The following is a 21,001-nucleotide window of genomic DNA, read 5'->3' as shown; positions in this document are numbered from 1 at the left end:
GTAAAAAGTATCTACCAAGTAAGACTAACAGGTAATGAAAAATTAATTAACAATGCATGCATTTTGATCGGAATAAAAATAGATAAATTAAAACAAATAGTGCAACACAAGAAGTACTGAAATAGTTATCAATACAATCATATAAAATTAGACCTAACAAATATTTGTGTTAAAAAAAACAGTTGATACAAAATTCTGACTTATACAATGTCTTTGAATGCAACAACAACATAACTAACATGTGGAGTCCAGACAGCCATCAGTAAGGAGTCGAATGTAAAGTCAGGTGTGTCTCCACAGTCAGACCTTATTACAGTGAATAAAGACTCTGGTGTATATTGTCAACACCTCTCAGTCAACCGGTGTTATCAAACAATTGTTTTCAATAATGGTTTCCCCTGTTTTATGCATCTAATGCATACAAACAAAAGCTCAACAGTGTATCTTTATTAATACGATTCACAAATAAGGACACCTGTTCTAATCTATTCATTTAAATTTTCAATTCAATACTGTAAAACCAGGTTTGGTTTTCAAATCTGAGCTCAAGTTTTGGATTTAGGACATTGCTCTAAAGTAAAATAATGTTTGTCATAATAACACAGATTGTTTACAGATAGTTTACCTGTAGATTTTCCTGTGAAAGCGGTCACACCAGAAGACACGGTTGTTGGCCACGTCCAGGTCCAGAGCCACAGTGTTCTTCTGTGTGGACACCACCTGGCTGTAGTCCCTCTTCACTAAGTCGATCCGTCGGATCTCATGCCGGTTTGTGAACAGCAAGTATGGGCTCTTTCCTGAACATACAGAACGCAAATAATAAATGCACCGTTCTTGCTAAGTGGTCAGCAAAGTAAACGTGAACTTGTGGCCTTATGTTTTTCAGTCCAGCATGCAGTCCCTTTATAATCACAGAGCAGTTAGAGTGCAAAGCAATTTGGAAAATAGGTCAGGGCATGATGAATTGTTAGAAAGAGGAATACATTATCAGTAAGTGGAGTTAGGATGTTCTTCCAACAAAACATAAGCCATATAGACTTTGACAGTTTGGTGAAGAGCCAGAAGTGGAGTCCAAGGCACAGAACCCCTTATATGATTTACATTCAGAAACAAAATGAAGGGAATTTACTTCTCACTGTATTCTGAGCATACATGGTGGGATTTACAGTAGATAAAAAAATAAGAAAAAATACTTTTACATGAAGGTGTGTGGCAATTTAAACACAAAACAAATGGCATTATTCTGCTCCAAAGGGAGAAAATAAAAAAGAAGATGCCAACAAGTCGTAGATATTGCTTTTCTGCACAGCATGGTTTATGTTTTTGTGCTGGACTCATGATGTGAGATGCTGTATGAGAGGGAATGATGTAGACATTCCTGTACAGTAATAACACTGAGGCTTCACAATCTTCCTTAAAGCATTGCAGCTTAATATGCTGCAGCTTATTTGTAACATCAGTCGATACTTGCAATGTCATCTATAACACAGATAAATAACTCAACACAGCTTGTGTGATACAGCTCAATATCCTCCTCTAACAAGAGAGCGGGGACAATAATCCCTCATTAAAAAGTGCTGAATAGTTGCTGCATTGATCAGCGTGTCTGTGTGCATCATTAAGTCGTACGCTCCTTATTATCTGCTGCTTGCAAATATAGATCAGAGCTACCTTATCATATGGCTGTGTGACTCTTTAAAGAGCAAGCTGTCGGATACCACAGTAAATAGACATGAATGAGTGCAGAACTCACAGACTAAAAGACTAACAATGCAGTCGTTCACTCAGAGCTGATTAACAACCTTAAACAAAGTGAAGTCAAACTGATGTCGCCCTTGAGCACCAGCATGAAACCAAAACAAACTGCAGCTTGGCGACACCTCCGTTATTCTGAAGCCACCGCTCTCCTCCAGAGATACACCTCCAAACCATCTCCACTCGAGTTGCACGAAGGAGTTATGAATTAGAACGCACCAGCACCATTAAGCTGCAATTGCCTGTGGTCTAAATAGTTGTGTTAGCGGGCTAATGTTAGCACACTTTGGTTAACTCATAGCTTCACATTGCACATAAATTGACACGGAATGACCGTGATGTTTAAGTGACATCCAAATAAACAGTGAGTATGTTATTCTTCTTTTCTCTAGTCCTTGACTGAAACAGCTTTATACACAAGGCTGTCCCGTCCATGTAAGCATGACATAAACACAGCTCGACAACAGTATAGCTGGCGAGATTCACACTTCTCACTCACTGTAGACAGTCAAGTCTCACAGAGACGTTTACATAGGATAAACTTGATTTCTGTGATTTCTGCTGTAAAATGTTGGCACATTCTTCCTTTGAATGGAAATGTTGATAACAATTAAAGTCCTTTCAGATGGCCATTCTTAATTTGACAGAGTTACAAACCTATAGTATCAATCAGGAGTAAAAGTTCAGTCGGAAGGGCAGGCTTAGTCTGAATCCCAGCTATGACCCTATGCATGCCTACCCAACTCTCTCTCCTCCACATTTTCTGACTATTTTCAGCTGTACTATCTAAGGACAAAATGTAAAAAAAAAAAGGATTGTTTAAAAGGGTACATACTTTTCTAGCACCTTTCTAGTCTTCTAACCTCTTAAAGCACTTTACAGTACATGTGACATTCACTCATTCACACTAATGGTATATTTTTCAATGCAAGGTGTCTACCCCCTAATCAGCTTCTGGGGTAACCCATTCAGACACATTCACTCACTGATGACTTTACCAGAGGGAGCAATTTGGGGGCTCAGGTTTCCTGCTTAAGGATCATCAACATGCAGAAGAAAGTAGTCTGACAATGAAACTATTTTAAAATCTAATTAGTGGACAACTCACTCTACCTTTGAGCACTAGCAACAGATCATGTTGCTAGTGCTCAAGAGCAACATGTGCTCAAGTTTGATTTCGTGAAACCTATACAATTACACTGGACATGTTTCATTTAAAATGGCAAATCTGAGGACTGGATTCAAAACAGGAAAATTACAATTCATCTTATTTAAAGCACAAATGCCCTTATAGAATTTCATGGCAATCCATCAAATAGATGGAGGGAGATATCCTCCAGCTATGCTGCTAGCAAGGCTAAAAATACATCTTTGCTTTCATCCACAGGGCAGTGAAAGAAGACTGCAGTGGATATTTGCATATTGGATAAAAACTTAAACAAATCAAGAAAGACAAAGCTGGAATCATGGGTCTGTTGCTACATTGTTAAAACACAGTCACAGGAAGAGACACCATGGACTAGTTTCTTGCCTCTACTTCATGAACCTGTTGTGTTTTAGTCATTGTCATGCTACAGTATTAGCGCAAAGCTATTAGCACTGACATCACGCTGTGTCCTTGTTTCATTTTGGGTGCATCACACCTATTTTTAGAGGCGTCCACTTGTGAGAAGGTCACCCAGGATGCTTTTTAATTAGAGCCAAATCTGAACAGAGGCCCTGAGATGCATTTTTATTATCATGTCTGTTTTATTCTTTACAGTTCTGGCTGGAAAAAAGCTTTTGTGGATGACAGAAACGCCGACAGTGTGTGCCTACAGGGAGAGGTTTTATCACTCTGGCTAGCAACTGCAGCCCACCTTTGTCTTATAACATCTATATCCAGCTCTCTCCAGCTCTCTCCTCCTGACACTGAATGGTAATAGGATGGCAGCTGCAGCCAGTTATCTCCGGAGGCAGATGAGATATTCTCTCATTAATGGCTCGATTGCCTCAGTTTCACTCAGTCTGTGTCGTAGCCTCAGTGTAGTATCATACTCTTGCACGTTCTCTCATTCTCTTCCTTTCCTTCCTCTCCAAGCTAAAAGTCTGAATGATAACAGTGCTCTTCAGGACTAAGGGTTCCTCAAAAACCAGCCATTACAATGACTACATTTCCAACCCCTGTACAGAGGAAAATAGACCCCTGCTGGTTTTATGGGCTGTCACGGCAGCAGAAGCAGTTTTCATTACCTCAAAACCTACGGGTGGAACGGCTGCTTTCACTGCGATTTCACTTTCGCTGCTTTTGACACACGGCCAGACACTCAGCTCTCTACTGGTTGTGATAAACTGATAGCAAACACACTGGGCAGTCATGCACAGAGAAATACACGAGTGCAGACAGAGGCAGGGGGCAGACATAGGGCACACACATATACAGTGTGGATACAAAGTGAGTGCTGAGCTTTGATATCAGCTTGGGCTAATGGAGGAAAATGAAATCACAACATTTGACAGCCACTGAGAGCAAATTAACATATCTCATCGGACGCTCTGTTTCCTGCCAATGAAATAATGAACATAAATTAAGTGTAAACATATGAGCTAGCCTCTTTGTGTAATCCTCATGATAAAAGCGTCTGGCTTGAGTTGGAGGTCAAACTAAATTAATTGGCCTCCTAGCAGTTCACTTTGTTCTCCACTAGTGTAACAACTCTTTTGAACAAGCCTAACGGAACGGCAGATTAAATTTGTTGTAATTAGCGTCCGCCGTGACTCAGCCAGGTGCCCCTGAAGTGCTGATATACCTCATTATAAGCGTTCAGCATGGTTGAACACATAAGTCTGCCACTCATGAAATCGTCTAATGGGACAGTGCAGATCTGGCCGGGGTGAAACTCAGCGGTCGTCTTGGTGATGTTTGAATATTTTAGCAATTTTGTCAAGCACACGAGCCAGTGCAGAGTGCTGATAAGAGCCTAACAGCAGAAAAGATGTTTGTTATTATGAGATGAGATCTGAGAGGGTTTCACTAATGAGGCGAAGCAACGTCTGAGAGGAAGTCTTATTATCAACAGAACTACACAAAAAATTTGAGCAGATTTACAACTGAGAATAAAAACAACCAAGCAGTATACTAGATGTATCAAAAAATGAATTATTTTTTTGATTTGCTCAATAATGTAAGGACATGGAGCATCATTTTGAGCTTCTCGTAGAATATGTCTCTTGGAGAAAGGCGCCACACGTCATACTGTGCACACTGTACCTACCTGAGGGGGAAAAATAATTCCACAGTAGGTGAACAAGTGCCTAAACACTAACAAAATGAATGTTTTACATAAAAATGTAGTTATCAACATATCATATTTCACCTTTATCTATCAAAGAGGATGAAGTGTATTGAAAAGTATTATCGGAATTAGGTCTGACTCAGTACCCCTTGTCTTTTCTTTGTTTGTATTAGATTAACACTATGATACTTCCAACTATTTGATGTAATCACCTGGTAACGGAAGGAAGATCTAAATCAGGCTTTACAGAGCTAAGCTTCGAACTCAATCATTTTTCTGGACAATCTATTTCGTTTCAGGTTCCCAGAGTTTTCCCAGTCTTCTGTCTGATGTATGTCAGGTCTTATGTGGCTTGTACCCAATAATGTCTCCAAAAAGTATAGACTGTTCACAACACTGCTAGTCTCGGTAACGTTGCCAATGGTGGCGATGGCCATATTAGAAATGCTTTTTGGTTAATCTAGAAACAGGCATGGAGGTGGAGATTAGGCAGGCTATAACCTCCTGGCAAACACACCAAAACAGCAACAGAGAAATGGGCTATCGAGACCAAAACCATTTATTGTACCAGGCTGTTAACATGTTGATTTCTGCTATAAAACATGTTTTAAAATGGGACCCTATAGCAGATTCTCTGGCTTTTACAGCCAGCCTCAAGTTGTCATTAGGTGACCTGCAGTATTGTGACATCCAAATTGGCTTCACTTTAAATCAAAAAGACTCATTTTTGGCATTTATATTAGATGAGCCATGAGGAAGCTATACAATGCCAATGACGGAGCGATTCATTGTTTCCCTTCCAGTGGGTGTGGGACTGAAATGTCTCCAACGTCTCAAACACTCATCATTGTTGATCATTGTGACTCACCTTCGGCCTTGCAGGTCTTAGTCACCGGATCCATCTCATAACCTTCATAGCATTCACATTTAAAATCTCCCTTATAGTTGATGCAGATTTGGCTGCAGGCATTTGGGTTCTCACACTCATCGATGTCTGCAGAGAGGAGGGGAACGAGAGAGAGAGGTGATCAATCAAGTACACATCAGACAGAGACAGATTGTGACTAGTTCACCTTCACGAGCTATACCGGATAAGAAAGACAAGCAAATTCTTACAATGCAATATATTCTCAGCGTATCAGCCGTAATGGATGAGTAAATATGCAGATTTATGACTGTTAGGGCGGAGAAACACACAGACGCGGCGGAATTGGCATTTAATGGGAAGAAAGAACAAGACAGGGAGACAGGGCGTGTCCCTGTCGACTCCTCTCTTCTGCTTCCTTCAAGCAAATCTATAGTTTTCACTTCGGTGTGTTTGGAAGACATTAGTGTGAAAAGGATGTGGAAGGGGTGTGAAGGACACAGTGTGTGTGTGTGTGTGCGCGCGTATGTGTGCGTGCGTGCTTGTGTGAAATGAAAGAGAGAAAGAGAGAGAGAGAGAAATGTGACTGTGCTAGTTTCCCTGTGGGAGTGATAAGCTGGGCACGCCAAACAAAGACAGACAGCTAGAGAGCCGAGAGCTGCCCACAGCAATCCACCACACATGCACACGCACACACAAACACACAAACACAGTCACGCAGACTCCTTGTAGCATGGTCAGAAGTCAGCCTGTCACTCGATGTCTTTTTTATCTATACATCTGCGTGTCAAAAGTTTCTTTATTTACCACCACAAGTCTTTTTGTCCAGGAGCTGGTAGCCGGTGGGGCACTGACATTCAAAGCCGATTGGTCGATCCATGCAGACATGTGAGCAGCCGCCGTTGTTGATTATACACTCATTCAAGCCTGGGAGACAAAGAAAAGCAGCAAGTGGTTATGTTCAGCCAATCGCAGAAAAGATCAGGCCTTTCAGTCTTTCAAAGGGTTATTTTAAAGGATTAAGAGAAAGGCTGATTTACTGCACTATATAACAACAGCAGTAATATCAGCAGAACAGCATGTGATATTCAATAAAGGTGTATAAAAATGTGCGGTGGATGGGTGCAAAAATGGATTTCAACCTCATAATCTTCATTTTATCTCTGCCCATGTACTCAGGCTCTTTTCCATCTGTCTTGAATCCTTATCAGATGTTCTCGATTGTAATAAAAGGACTAAAAGAGGCACAACATCACACATGGTAAGCCTTTAAAACCCCAAAAAATCAGATCCATGTGCCGGGATATGAAATATGTGTGTGTGTGGGGGGGATTAATGCCGTGAACTGGGATTCTGAGATTTCCCATAAGGATCTATCAGAGGAGCGAGTGACGACGTCTAAATTCATCAGGCACATTGCTCAAACTGAGGCTGAGAGATGTAAAAGCTTCTGGAGATTGAAAGGAGAGAAGAGGAAAAAAAGAAGAGAACCCAAGATGTAAAAACACAACCACTCTCGTTCGAAAGTAGGTCAAAGCAGTTAACACAAGGTTGGCACACAATGACGACATTAGAGGCAGTTAGATATACTGTAAATGTGCTGCACATTTTTTTTTTTTGTTTAAGAATCACTTGATAGCAAAACAGACGTTGAAATCAAGGGTTGAGATTTAAGGTTTGGCTTTTTTAATCTCATCAAATTGGTTCAATACATCTGAGAATATTAAAAGCATCATCGAGCCAGCTGTTACATGAAGTCACATTTTAGTATTTGTTTTGCTGCATGGACTGAAGCAGCTTTTCAGCTCTGTATGTTTGGTTCGACAAAAGAAAAAAATAAACTACTGTTTCAAAGAATTATAGAAGGGAGGCCCATTGAGTGAAAGCTTGGATCACCTAAAAGTAATTCTTTCTGAATTTTTATTCAACGGCACACACACTTTTTTACACACACAATTGAGCACAGACACACAATGAGAGCTGGAAAGAGCTGATAAAGAGAAGAAATGGATTGGAGTGGAAGAGAACGAGCACTCCTCAATACGAGAGTGTTTGATTCTGTCATCAACATCCTAACCAGTGTAATGTTACACATTTGTCAATAGACAGTGAGCGTTATTTGGTCAGTCACTGAGAGCAGAACTACTGTACAGTATGTGTGAGATAGTCAACGGTCGGCCTGAAGCAAAGGAGAGACTTAAGACTGCATTTATACAAACTAACTAAACAAATAATCCCATTTGATAGCATCACTGTATTGTTTTATTTTCTCACCACAAAACTCTGTAACAGTTTCCTTTGAGGATAATTACCTGAGCCCCTTTAGTGTTGTGTGAACATTAGTAAAAGGGTAAAGGCTGACACTTTTAATGTTTCACTTCCTAAAGGTTTACTTGCTTCTTCCTATGGAAGTAAATATCTGTTTATTGGCTTTAAAAAAAAAAAAAGACAGAAAGTTAACTTCACAAACTGCTGGAGTTCATTTTTTTCTAACAATACCTTGTCTTTCTGTTGGACCTCTCCCTGGGAAAATGTGTCTATCCTTTGATCACTTAATCAGAAATCAGATTTAGGATTGAAAGTATGGCTACTGATAAAAAGACATCGAGAGAACTTTCAAAAAGTTATTTTTAACAATTGTATATTGTAAGTAAGTAAAAAAATTACTATGGAGGCAACTAAATATGTGCAGTATTTGAGTTCAAGACACATTTTCAGGTGTATCGTAACATACCACACCCCATAGCATTGCATCTGATCGTCCCTCATCATATTAGGTTGGTATTGTGCATTTGTTTTGCATTGCATTGTATCATATCACATTATATTGTAACTTGTCTTAGGTTCTTATATCACATCATAGTATTGCATCTTATTGGCCATGTATTGAAACCTCTTCCAGTTTCAGACTGAAGCTTTCCTCATTCCATAAAGTGTCATTTAGAGTCTTTTCAGTGTTACACACTACACAGGACGATCTCTGAAACGAGGCCCTGTGAACACATCATCATATATCTGAAAAATTAAAGTTAAGAGATGCTAAAGCAGATTCTCATTGTGTGGTCTTTGTGTTCTGCAATAAGACACAAAACAGACACAACTACTCAGACTTCAGGGATGTAGAATGACCTGTTTACATTTTCTCTGGAGCTTTGAGAAATGTTTTTTTTTGCAAAGCTACACAAAATGATTCTCTAACTACTGAAACAAAAATAAAGAAAGATAAAGTTGACTCTCCAGAGATCGACTGAAGGTTACTTTTGTTGGAGAATGTTCTTTGCTTTGTAAAAGTGCTAGCAGACTTTGGGCACTACATTAAATTCCCATCTCTAATTCAGCTGGACGGCTGACAGCAATCTGCCACTCACAGTCGCTCCTGCTCACTCCCTTCATGTCAGCTCAGAATTAACTGCAGACCGAGATGAAGCTGTATTTGACATCTCACTCCTTCCTTGTTGCTCTGAGAGGGTGGGCAACAAAGATGCCCCAGGAGAGGCCGCGTGTGACAGCTTTTTTCCCCAGTCCCCTTTCAAGGACAGCCATGATTTGGAGGTCACTCCCTTCTCTCCCCCGGGCAAACAAACATGGCGTCTCTCCTTCTCTGCTCCACCTCTATCCCTCTTTCGCTCTCTCTCTCTCTCTCTCTCACCATAGTAGGCTGTTATGTACAACCTATTTTCAGCCTGTGCAAGTGAAAAGTGATGGTGCAGTCAGAGTTAAGAAATGAATGGTGTGCCAAGTAATGCGGTAATATGCCATTATTTCTAATGAGATTGGAAACATTGGTTTACACACACACACACACACACACACACACACACACACACACACACACACACACACACACACACACACACACACACACACACACACACACACACACACACACAGTGGCATTGTTTTTATTTCCCCCTAATGTAAGGCTGATGCAGCAAACGCAATCACATGGAACATCTAGGTATAAATGTTTTTCACCGCAGCAAGCAGCGTTACTGTGTCTGTAGTTTTTTCTCTGTGTGTTTTGGCCAGGGAACATCTTGCGAGTAAACGGTTGAGCGAGCAGAGCGATGAGCGAGGTTTGTGTGTGGACACGCTTTTAATGAGCTGTGAACAAGACCTGAGTTGAAGGAGAGTGGGGAGGAGATACAAGGAGAGGGTGAGGGGAAGCAGGAGATAGAGGGACATTTTACTCTTGAAAACCTGTTTTGGTGCAATGTCTTTTTCCTGTCAAAAGGTCAGTCTACTGAAGATCAAGTTTATGCTGCTGGAATAAGACAGCAATTTCATTTACTTTTGATCATTAAAATAGGTGAAGAGATACACACATACTGTATGCAGAGATATTATCACAGAGCAGAAGAAGAAGAAACCCTTTTCTACTATTTGATGGTAATTAGTACGTGCAGGCTCATGTTCTGATCAACAGAGGCTGCCGCTATTTTAAGTGTGCCTTCAAAGCCTTTGAAATGCAAGGTAATAGAAGAGAGGTAGTCACATTTTGTTATGGCAAACACGATTACGCTGCTACATTAACTGCTTGAATCCATTTACAATAGATGTGTACATGCTCCCCTCACTGCACAGGGCAGAGGCAAAGCTCTGCTGACACAGTATCCTCGTCTCTTACTCAGGGGACATGATGGAAAAGCTTTTACTTGTAAGCAAACCAGTTGAGGGCAATAAATAAACTAAAGAGAGTTTGTCAACAGCTGATGAGTGAGAGGAATCAATATCTTCATGATACTCGAGGCCATGTCACTTGACTTCTGTGGTATCAAACCTTTAGGGTCATAGTGTTGTGATAGCACTCACCACTATCTATCACTGTTTTTTTAATGAAATAATCCGTCCTGAGGGGATACTTTCTTCATCACATCGTTTTTATGTAACAAGTTTTCAGACTTTTCCTTTCGTGTTATTTTTTATTACAAGTTAATGCTTTTCTAGAAGGACCAAGACATTAGACAGACTGAAGGGGTGTCATTGTCCACATAGTCTTGTGTGAGTGGATGCTCATCTCTATTCACGGGTACTGCAGTTAAATGCAATATCAGTAGGAGGGGATTTTTGGTGATTGGAAGTGTTCTGGTTTCCACTGTAGTCAGAGAAGTAGCTTCCACTACTGATGTCTCAGTGGGCTGAGCTAAGGCTGTATACAGGAAACAGTTCAAGTGGAGAAGAAAAGGGAGGAAAGCATCGTCGATAATTCACCCCCAGGGCCAATTTGCCATCATCTTTCAATGCTTTACATTGTTTTCAATGAACAGACATCTTCATGAAAGTGCAGTCTGCTCTGCGACATCATCTCTCAACTCCTATTCTCTCACCTGAAGCTGCTAGGTGGACTGTAAACAATGCCAACATATGTTACTTACATCTGACCTGAGTAAGTAACTGTGTTTTAAAAAGAAAAAAAAACTCTTCTTACCGCACTCTTTCTTCGGCTCGTCGGATCGGTCCTTGCAGTCCTTCATAGAGTCACACACTTTAGAGCTGTCAATACACTCGCCATTCTTACACAGAAACTTCAGGGGTCCCTCACATTTGGTGGCTGCAACAAACAAGCAGAAGATGAATCAGCGTCCACTCTTTGATCGCCTGGAACATTTATTTGCATAAGAAGCATCAAAAAACAGTGTGAAAGCCTCCTGTGGTTCATCAAATTATTGAAGGCTTGCATGAAACAAGTGACAGTAAACTCAGATATGCATATTTCCCCACATTAAAACCCTGGTGTAATAGAAACTTTAAATTGGTCCAGTTTCACAGTGATTAGGCTTAATTTCCCTGCAAAGTAATTTGCAGTACGCTGGAAAAATATGTATCACAGGGAGATGAGAGGAACATGAAATGAGTTGATACAAAAGCACAGCAGCACTGAACATGATCCAGTAATAAAAAAATACAGCAATTCATTTTATGATGATTAATATCCAGAGACATCACACACTACTTATTTACACAAAATCAATCAATTACAACCCATACAGATTTACAACAATGAAACCATAGATTTGATACTCTTTAAGGTCAGAAGTTCTGCATTCAATGTATTTAAGTTTGATAATGAGTTCAATCCTGCTATTTATTGGCTTTCTTTCTAAATTAGATGTTGTTAGTGGCACTGTCTACCTCTCACATACAGATGAAATATTAATGATTATGCATTTGGTATCCACAAGAGGCAGCTCAGTGTTTGTTAGCTTTACTTTAGCTCATTGCTATCAGGATGCTAAATGTTCATTTTCCACTTTCTTATGCAAAAGACAATAAGTGTCACGGTTCGGTTGGAAAACAAGGGAGTGTGGACCCAAGTGCGGAATTAACTAACTATTCATTTTAACAAAAAGGCAAACAAAAACTCACTTCAGAAAGTACAACAAAAAACACAGGGATCAAAAACAGGGAGCCACAGAGGAGCACGAGCAAAAACAGGCATACCAATGAACGACATAGATACAACATACAATGAACTGACACAGGAGGGACTAAATAGACATGGGGTAATCAAACACAGGTTAGACTAATAACACAGGTGAAGACAATCACAATGGAGGGAAATACACAGAGGAAGGAATGGACACATGAAACACTGAGGACAACTACAAAATAAAATACATGAAACACTGAAGACACACAGAACTCAAGAATGATGAAAACACACTAGAACATAAAGAAACACTGAAAATACAAACCTAAATAATACCAAATCATGACAATAAGGCACTTCATGAAGCTGCTAGGAAATGTAATGCTATGGTCACATCAGCTAAAACAACAACACAAAATAAATCTATATACAAAATGATAAAACATTTTCTACATTTTTTTGACAGAAGTTGAGTTTTGACAAGCAGCCCAGAGAGCTGTTAGATGAAGAGTAATTGCCAACCTGTTGCTATAGAAACATCTGTTAAGTAATATCTGGATATATGCATTAAATCAGATTGTGCTAAAATTATATTTCTGATTGACTTCCTTCCAATAACAGCCTGAAGCTGGTAGCTGTGCCGCTGAGAAATACCCCAGTTGTTCCTCTTTTCTTTCTCTGACAGTAGCTTCTCATGGAACATCCGTCACCGCAGGTGTCTTCATATCAACCACAACTTAAATCCTTAGAATCCAAACAGTAAAGCGCTGTATATATTATTATTCATCAAGTTTTCATTGTTTTGAACAATCTTAAATTAGACTCTAACTCAGGCAACAAGCTGGCAAAACATTTTAAAGTAGGAATGTAGGAATGAAATATCAGAAACGCTACATTCTTAAAGTCCCTGTGTACTACTTCAAATTCACCTGGGAGGTTGAGTTACACCATACGTTACGGATCACTGAGGTTCCAAAGCTAAAACAATGACCTTGATTTAAAATGTTTCACAAATCAAGTATAAGTAGCAGCAAAAAACAAAAACAAATTAAAAGACAGATTCAAACAGACATTTGCATGAAAGAAGGCTACAGGTGAACAGGCAGAGAGGGGAACAGGTTCAGGCAGCTTCACATGCACACAGACGACAGGTGGACCCACCGTTCACACAGCCAGATTCATCGCTGTGGTCAGGACAGTCGTGGACCTTGTTACACTGTTTGGTGCCGTGGATGCAGGAACCATCGCCGCACTGGAACTCATCTGGACGACACGTCAACAGGGCTGCAACAGACACACACACACACACACAAACACACACAAACACACACACACACACACACACACACACACACACACACACACACACACACACACACACACATAGAATTGTAAACACATGTGATATTGGACATGTAAATCTCCTTTAATCCCTTCAAAAGGAACACAGCATCCCAGGGTCAAAACCAACACAAGACTTTGTGTTGAATTGCACTTCATCAGTTTTTCACAAGTTTCTTTCCTTTGACTACCTAATAAGACATGCTGCTCTAAAGCTCGTATAATGAAAATCCTTGACATGAAATGACATACAGTAGTGCTTTTCGACATGTTCACAGATTTTGTAAGGTGCTGTGTGGGACAGAAACAGTCAACCTGAGGGCGTGTGATGAATGATTTTCAATATAGTAATGCAAAGATGGAGGCGGCAAGAAGCAACGGCAAATTTCATTAATATCCCAAGAACAGACACACTTTTCATCAACGGGGCCCACTGTGCTCGTATAACTCTTCTCTAAACCACACTAAAAAGCAATATATATGACTGAGGGCGATATGATTTAGTGTTATCACAAGATGAGCTGGGTCGGGTGGGGGGTGATAGACGTAAAACACATAGAGAACACTCTATACAGTGTTTATATATTTATGTATTCATTGCATATTCATAAAAACAGACAAAAAGCCATGTCTTTAATATATAGCTGAATCATGATGACATTGACTTTAATTTCTTGGGGATACGAAATCTTTTCAATTTGTGGTCCCTAGGTCCCATCCGACCTCACAACATTTTTTTATCTGGCCATTTTCACACTCAGTTGGTAGAGTTGGTCGTCTCTCAACCGGAAGGTCGAGGTTTTGATCCCCAGCTCTTTCAGCCACATGTCCGATGTGTCCTTGGGCAAGACACTTAACCCCAAGTTGCTCTCGCTGCTTCGTCAGAGGGGTTTCACTATGTATGAATCGGATTCGTTACTTCTGATGGTCAGTTTGCATAGCAACCTCTGACATCAGTGTGTGAATGGGTAGGTGTGACATGTGGTGTAAAAAGCACTTTGACTAGATAGAAGACTAGAAAAGTCCAATACAGCCTCAAGTCCATTTACCTTAAATAATTAATCAAGGTTTTAACTTTACTGACTGTTGTGTGACTTGAGCAGAATTTAGGAGTGAAACTGCCAAAAAATGAAGTGTAATGAATAATTCTGTTTTTTTTTATAGTTTTTAAGTTTTTACAGTAGCTGGTTATGAAACAGACTTAAATCAATACTGATGCTTCTTTGTGAGCTACAAAGGGAGACAGGACTGATTTTTCCTCAAGTCATTTTTTGAACCGTTGTAACCATTTAGACTCCTCGCTTTCAGAGAACAGGAGATGTGAATGCACGGCCTCTGTGCACTTGATTTTTACGTTAGAGTATGTGAATATAGTAAAGGAAGAGAGTGTGACAACTTGAAGTCGAGCATCCTAGTCTCTCTTAACCCAGGGATCCCGTTGTGTAAGAAAACATCACTCTCTTGTAAGTGCTGCTTATATGACACCACAGAGAGCAAGAATTGGTTTGATGTGTGCAGCACACATCTTGATAATGAATAGAGGGACTATCTGGGCTTCACACTCGGGCTTAGTGAGACATGAGCTCCAGGGCTCGCCCATCCATGACCAGCTAATAGGAAAACCTGTTTTATCTCAAGGCCCCATCTTCACACAGTGTTTATCAACACAAACACATTCTTCAGCAGACACATTAAGAGGAAAAAAACAAACCCTACACCAGCTCCCAGTAGAGACGACAATGTGCTAAATGACAAAGTAACACCTCAATGGTGGAAGGAAATGTTATTTGTTTGTGATTTATTTCTTCTCTTCAGTACTCGAGACATCGAAACATGCTGTTCACACAAACACAATGTAGTGGTAAAGCTGACCCTCCTTCTAATTACTTCCGAATGTGTTGGAATTTGATTAATTCTGAAGATATCTTTAAACAAGCAGTGTGAAAGAAATCATTCTAAAAACTCTACAGGGTTCTTATATCTATGTGGTCGAATGAAGAAAAATTAAATATTTCTAAAAAACAGGAAAGCACAACTTCCTAAAATGATCCACTATCTGTAACATCACACTCTATATAAATTGTCAGTTTGCTCTCTCTGAAGCGTTGGTTAAAGGACTTTATGTGATTTAGCATTCTGTATAAAATGTAACTGCCGTTACATCTGTGTTGACAAAACTAATCACACTTTCTTTTCCAACATCACAGAAGTCAAATTCTCTCTAAAGATTTGTTTTTCAGATCCAAACATAGACTGTATAGAAGAAGTGGAAGAAGCCACCAAGACGTCATGTGTGGGTGTGAGGGCTTTTGGAAGCCTGGGAGCCTGTTGCCATCTTGGTTGTTTGGATCCAGGAGTGACTACAATTGGACGTCAGGGTTAATACACATTACGGTTACATCTCTATCCTTGAAAGCCCCCTTGGTTTAGAAGATTCTAAACCAACGACTGCGATTATACACTCGTTCAGATTGGTTTAATGGGGTAACAAATCAAGAGAGGAGTTGGGTCATTTACTCATCTAGTTTCATTAATAGTATAGATGCCTGCTTTTTAAGTTAACATTCCCATTATACTATGTGCTCGAAAACCCTGCTCAGAACTGTATGTACATAAGCTTGTAAATGAGACGCAGGTCCTTCAGAGATCCATGGTTACATATGTATCATTCTTTGTTGTACTGACACTATCCTTCAACTCAGCTTATCCACATGTACAGAAACCCCTTCAGACAGAGCTGTGTTTACCCTGCAACAATATAATCTGAAAAGACAGCTTTAACAGTGAATAGAGAGACGACCTTGATAAGATAAAGATCGTCAAGGCCTTGCAAGAAAGAAAGAAAGCGAGAGAGGGAACGGTTGCAGAGATGCAAAGAAATGAGACAGAAAGAGCAACTTACGGCAGTCAGATTCATCAGATTTGTCCTTGCAGTCTGGATCCCCGTCACACTTCCACGTCAACCGCACACACTCCCCGTTTGCACAGCGAAACTCCCCATCAGTGCAGTTTGCCCGGCGGTACGGGACCCCGTCCCCACCGCAGCGCTCAGGCCCCTCATCAGAGCTGTCGGAACAATCAGGATCTCCATCGCAGCTCCACATGAGTGGCACACACTCAGAAGTGTTACAGCGGAGGTGGTTGGGCCCGCAGGTGAGAGGGGAAGTACATTTGAGCTCGTCGCTGCCGTCTCCACAGTCGTCGTCTCCGTCGCACACGAAGACCTGAGCCAAGCACTTGCGGTTGGCACACATGAACTCACCGGTCGGGCAGGCTTTGGCATCTAAGAGTAAAGTAGAAAAGAAGAAAAATCAATGTGAAATTTGAGGATCAGGTGAGGGCCTTTCTGTAAAAACACTGAAGCAGAGGATTCATTTTAATGTACAGATTGGCCATCTTCTGACAACTTGTCAAATTGCTGAAAAATAAAATGTAATGAATAAGTCTAAAGGCTTTAAAATGAACCTTAACGTAACAGGCAATTTCACAGTTACACACCAAAAAAATGATTCCCAGTGTTTAAGTTTTTGCTGTATGTGCATTTAATCAAAGATGAAGCTTCAACACTGGCTGCAGCTGTAGGTAACTTTATAATAGAAAAAGTATGAGCAGAGGTGAGAAACTTCTTGGCTTAAATTAGCTTCAAATATAAGGGCCCACACGGCGAGGGTGATAGAGTTTCTCATGAGGGCTCAAAGTCAATATTGGTCTTTAAAGTGGGGTAGGGATGGAAAGAGAGCCGGACAGGAGGAGAGGGGATGATGGCGATTTTCACCAAAGGCTGGTGAGAGGTTTTCCCTCCTGTAGAGTGAGCGATAAAAGAACTCCCACTTCCATCAGCTGCTCCTTCTCCACTCTGTAAAGGATCTGTGTAATAGTATTTCCTTCACTCTCAGAAGATATCTGTCTGTAGAGAGTGTTTGTTTTGCTCGTCTTCTCTCTGGCTTATGTTTGTTTTCTATAGTGAAGGAGGTATTCTGTATTGTATGAATAAAGGCCTACATGCTAGTGCTCAAACTAATTTAAAGTCTGTGTCAAGCTAAATCAGAAATTGGTCTCTTAACATATAAATATATATATATTTGGGAAAAAGTTGCAATAAACATGAAAAGACTGAGAACTATGTTTGAATGATAGATTAAGACCTTTAGAAAGTTTGTCTTCTCTTTAGTTGGGGCCTAATGGGGGGGTTCAATGACACATGGGGGTTCCTTATACATAATCCATCTCCCCTTGTAAAGAATAACGACTGAGCACTTAAGCATCTTCCGTTCTTCTACTTGATAAGACTTACTACAAGTTTCAAAATCATGATCTGCAGTTTAGCGAGCTATGCCTTCATTCTGCATGTGCGTCTTCCCTGGAGGCCAGAGTTAGATGAATCTGAATAGCAGGTTTTGACAGGGGAGAGGGTGCGTCTTTCCTGTATGTGGGCGTGGTTTAGTCACATTCAACAGACATGCCCACAGCATCCCTGAGCAGACATTACTGCTTAATAATTCATGATTTTGAAACTTTATTCTCAGGGATTTGCATACATTGCTGAAATTTGCCCTAGACAAAAAGAGAAAGACAAAAAAGACAAAACGAGAAAGAACAATGAACCAGCAGCACTAAGGTACATTCACAAGACAGTAGGAAAAAAAACAAAATTCAAACTACTTCAAATCTACAAACAATCAAAGTGTCACTCTGCTATTCTGGTTCATTTGAACTCATTAATGAATGCCCTCATTTACACTTCTAATATCTGTGTTTTTTAATCTGCAAAGGGACCATGAACAATATTTAATGAACACGTAACCATTTGCACCTTGCCTACTGATCACGCTTAAGAAAATATTTAAAAGCTAAAAGTACCAAAAAATTCAGTCAATTATTAAATCAGAGGATCTCTTTATGCGAGAATTCAATTGCATTTTCTGTTGTTATCAAATCAATGAATTAGTGTTGAGGACGACTGTAGTTACAACAGATTTGCAGGTTTCTGACGTGATTAACGTGAGCGGGTCCAAATGAATGATTTTAAAATACAAAGAGTACGACAATGGCATGAGTCTTTGAAGTGTTTTTTTTGGTTGTCGCAACACAATCCAAGGCAAAATACAGTGTTCATGAACTTGTTTCACAAAGTCAGAATCTGTTCCTAACCAAATATGTGTGAAAGCAGATTCCCTTTGTCCCTCACTACTTGGAAATGTGTTTACTTCAGGAGGAAAACTTTGTCCTGATGTCTCCTTTTTCCACACGCCAACCTGGAGGTTTATGTAAATCCCTTTCTCATTCTCTCGCCACCTCTTCCCAGCTTTCTCTGTCTATAATGTCTGGCCAAAAGCACTCAGGCTGTGAACGGAGTCAGGGCTCCCACTGTGAGCTTGTGGCAGTACTGAGGCCAGCACAGGGAGAGGCAGAATCTGATATCTACACACAAACGGCAGGGAGGTCCAGAGATTTCAGAGAAATGAGGATTCTTCTGTAAAAACAAATGCTATTATTCTTCCATTGCAAGCACAAAACTAATACAAGTTTTTATTGTATACAATAATACAATGTTTTCCTTCATCACTAATCGACTTGGGTATGTTCTTTATGTAAGGCTTCTGAGCTTCACTGAAAATATTTGACTCAGTGTAATGTGTGGTATTGTCGTTTGTTTCTTGTATTGCTTCTTTGTGTGTAAAAGTTTGTTATCCTCCTTACAAAACTGTACAATGTAGCATTATACATGTTTCTTTTAAAAGGGGCATTTTAAATAACCTGCCTTTTTATTTATGTTCCCAACTGACTCCTAAACCTCTCAGCAGCTGCATCCTATGGTCACAAGGAAACATGTTAATCGCGCTCTTTGGTAAAAGTGCTTTGAGCATTTTTCTCCGAAAGGGTCACCTTAAACGGGATTGTTTTATTAGTTGGGAAGATTACTAAACAGGATACAGGATCATTTGACCAGTTAATGCACATATCTACTGTTATTCATTTTTTGTGTTAATTCTGTTTGTTATAGTCTGTTAGTTATTCTTTTATGTTGTATTTTCTCTTTTGTATGATTTTGTTTAAATAAAGGTTGAAAAGAAATAAAGTAAATTGTCAACTGAATAAACTAATTTAAAATGTTTAAAGTATAAACCAAAGGCATCAATACGAGTAGCTGCTGTTTAGTGTTTGTACAATGAAAGCAAACAAAAAGTAAACTCATAGGTTGGAATAAACGAAGCCTTCCACCGTGCTGCTGAGTTTAACTGGGGGAGCAAACAGCGGACGCAAGATAGTGTCCTTATTAATATCTTATGTAGTTACACCATATGTAAAACCGTCACAGTTTTCTCCACTGCAAACATCAGTGTGTAATGAATTCACTGGTACATACATGACTACCACAGCAGCACACTGGGAGAGCAGCTGAAATGAGAAACCATTCAAAGAGTTTATATTCATTAAAAGTAAACAAGCTCCATCTGATTTAGATATGTTCTCCTGTCCGTGTTATGTCTCTACCCTCATTCCATACTAATCTGCCCCTAAATAATTAAGGATATTCAATAGACATGTTCATTTTGACACATGGGGCATGCTATTAGTAAAGTACATGAGTGGCCTGGTTACATTGGAGAGGGACTTTGTTCTCCTTTGGGTGGCTCTGGGTAAGTGAATTTTAGACTTCTGAGTAATTTTGAGCACATAGATTGCCTGCGTACAATGATGTACTAGTCAGTGTGCTTTAAATGATAAATAACCTGCAAAAGGCTCCGGCATTTTACTCAGTTTGTTGAGTACATTTTTTTCTATTGTGTGTTTTTTATATAAATTATTTGTTTTCAGCAGATTAAAACACCATACAGTATGTATGCATCCATGTGTTTACAGTATGTACGATATATCTTATGCATGAACACATATATGAAGGGCTGTATTTCTTATTATTCTACACAACCTTTTATGTTTTACATCTGGCAGTACACAATGCTCAAATCAAAGGGTTTTAACCATGCTAGCTTCTTGGCCATCTCAGTCTGTTGTTCCACTTTGCTCCACATATGGAAAGTTGTCAATGGTATGTGCTTCTCTATTTACATGTTGATTGCTGTTTGTTTGTTTTGTTTTCCGGATAAGGGAGACGATAAGATAAGATGGAACTTTATTAATCCCGAAGGAATTTCTTGCCATTCATTTTTACTACTGTAGAGGAAGCTGACTGTGTGCAGCATCAGAGTCCAAGAAAAATGTACGTATGGGGACAATAAAGTGTATTATAATGTATGGTATCGTGTGTTATGGCATGGCATGGCATGGCATGGCATGGTATGGTATGGTATGGTATGGTATGGCATGGCATGTTATGGTATGGTATGGTATGGTATGGCATGGCATGGCATTGCATTATGGTATATTATGGTA

The 21,001-nt window shown here is 39.8% G+C and overlaps 1 protein-coding gene across 2 annotated transcripts in view; it reads right to left on the bottom strand.

Annotated features, from left to right (window-relative positions):
* Positions 1 to 21,001, bottom strand: part of LOC132978896 (low-density lipoprotein receptor-related protein 8-like) — an 89,650-nt gene that overhangs the window by 16,936 nt on the left and 51,713 nt on the right. For both annotated transcript variants that reach the window (XM_061044245.1, XM_061044247.1), the window contains exons 5-10: positions 16,509 to 16,889; positions 13,427 to 13,549; positions 11,324 to 11,446; positions 6,703 to 6,822; positions 5,899 to 6,024; positions 626 to 797 (exon numbers count right to left, since the gene is read on the bottom strand). In XM_061044245.1, the coding sequence (XP_060900228.1) occupies positions 626 to 797; positions 5,899 to 6,024; positions 6,703 to 6,822; positions 11,324 to 11,446; positions 13,427 to 13,549; positions 16,509 to 16,889 (1,045 nt within the window). The remainder of the gene's footprint in view (positions 1 to 625; positions 798 to 5,898; positions 6,025 to 6,702; positions 6,823 to 11,323; positions 11,447 to 13,426; positions 13,550 to 16,508; positions 16,890 to 21,001) is intronic.

The sequence above is a fragment of the Labrus mixtus genome, chromosome 8, assembly GCF_963584025.1.
Source record: "Labrus mixtus chromosome 8, fLabMix1.1, whole genome shotgun sequence".
Lineage (NCBI taxonomy): Eukaryota > Metazoa > Chordata > Actinopteri > Labriformes > Labridae > Labrus > Labrus mixtus.
This window is presented reverse-complemented; position numbering and strand designations above follow the sequence as displayed.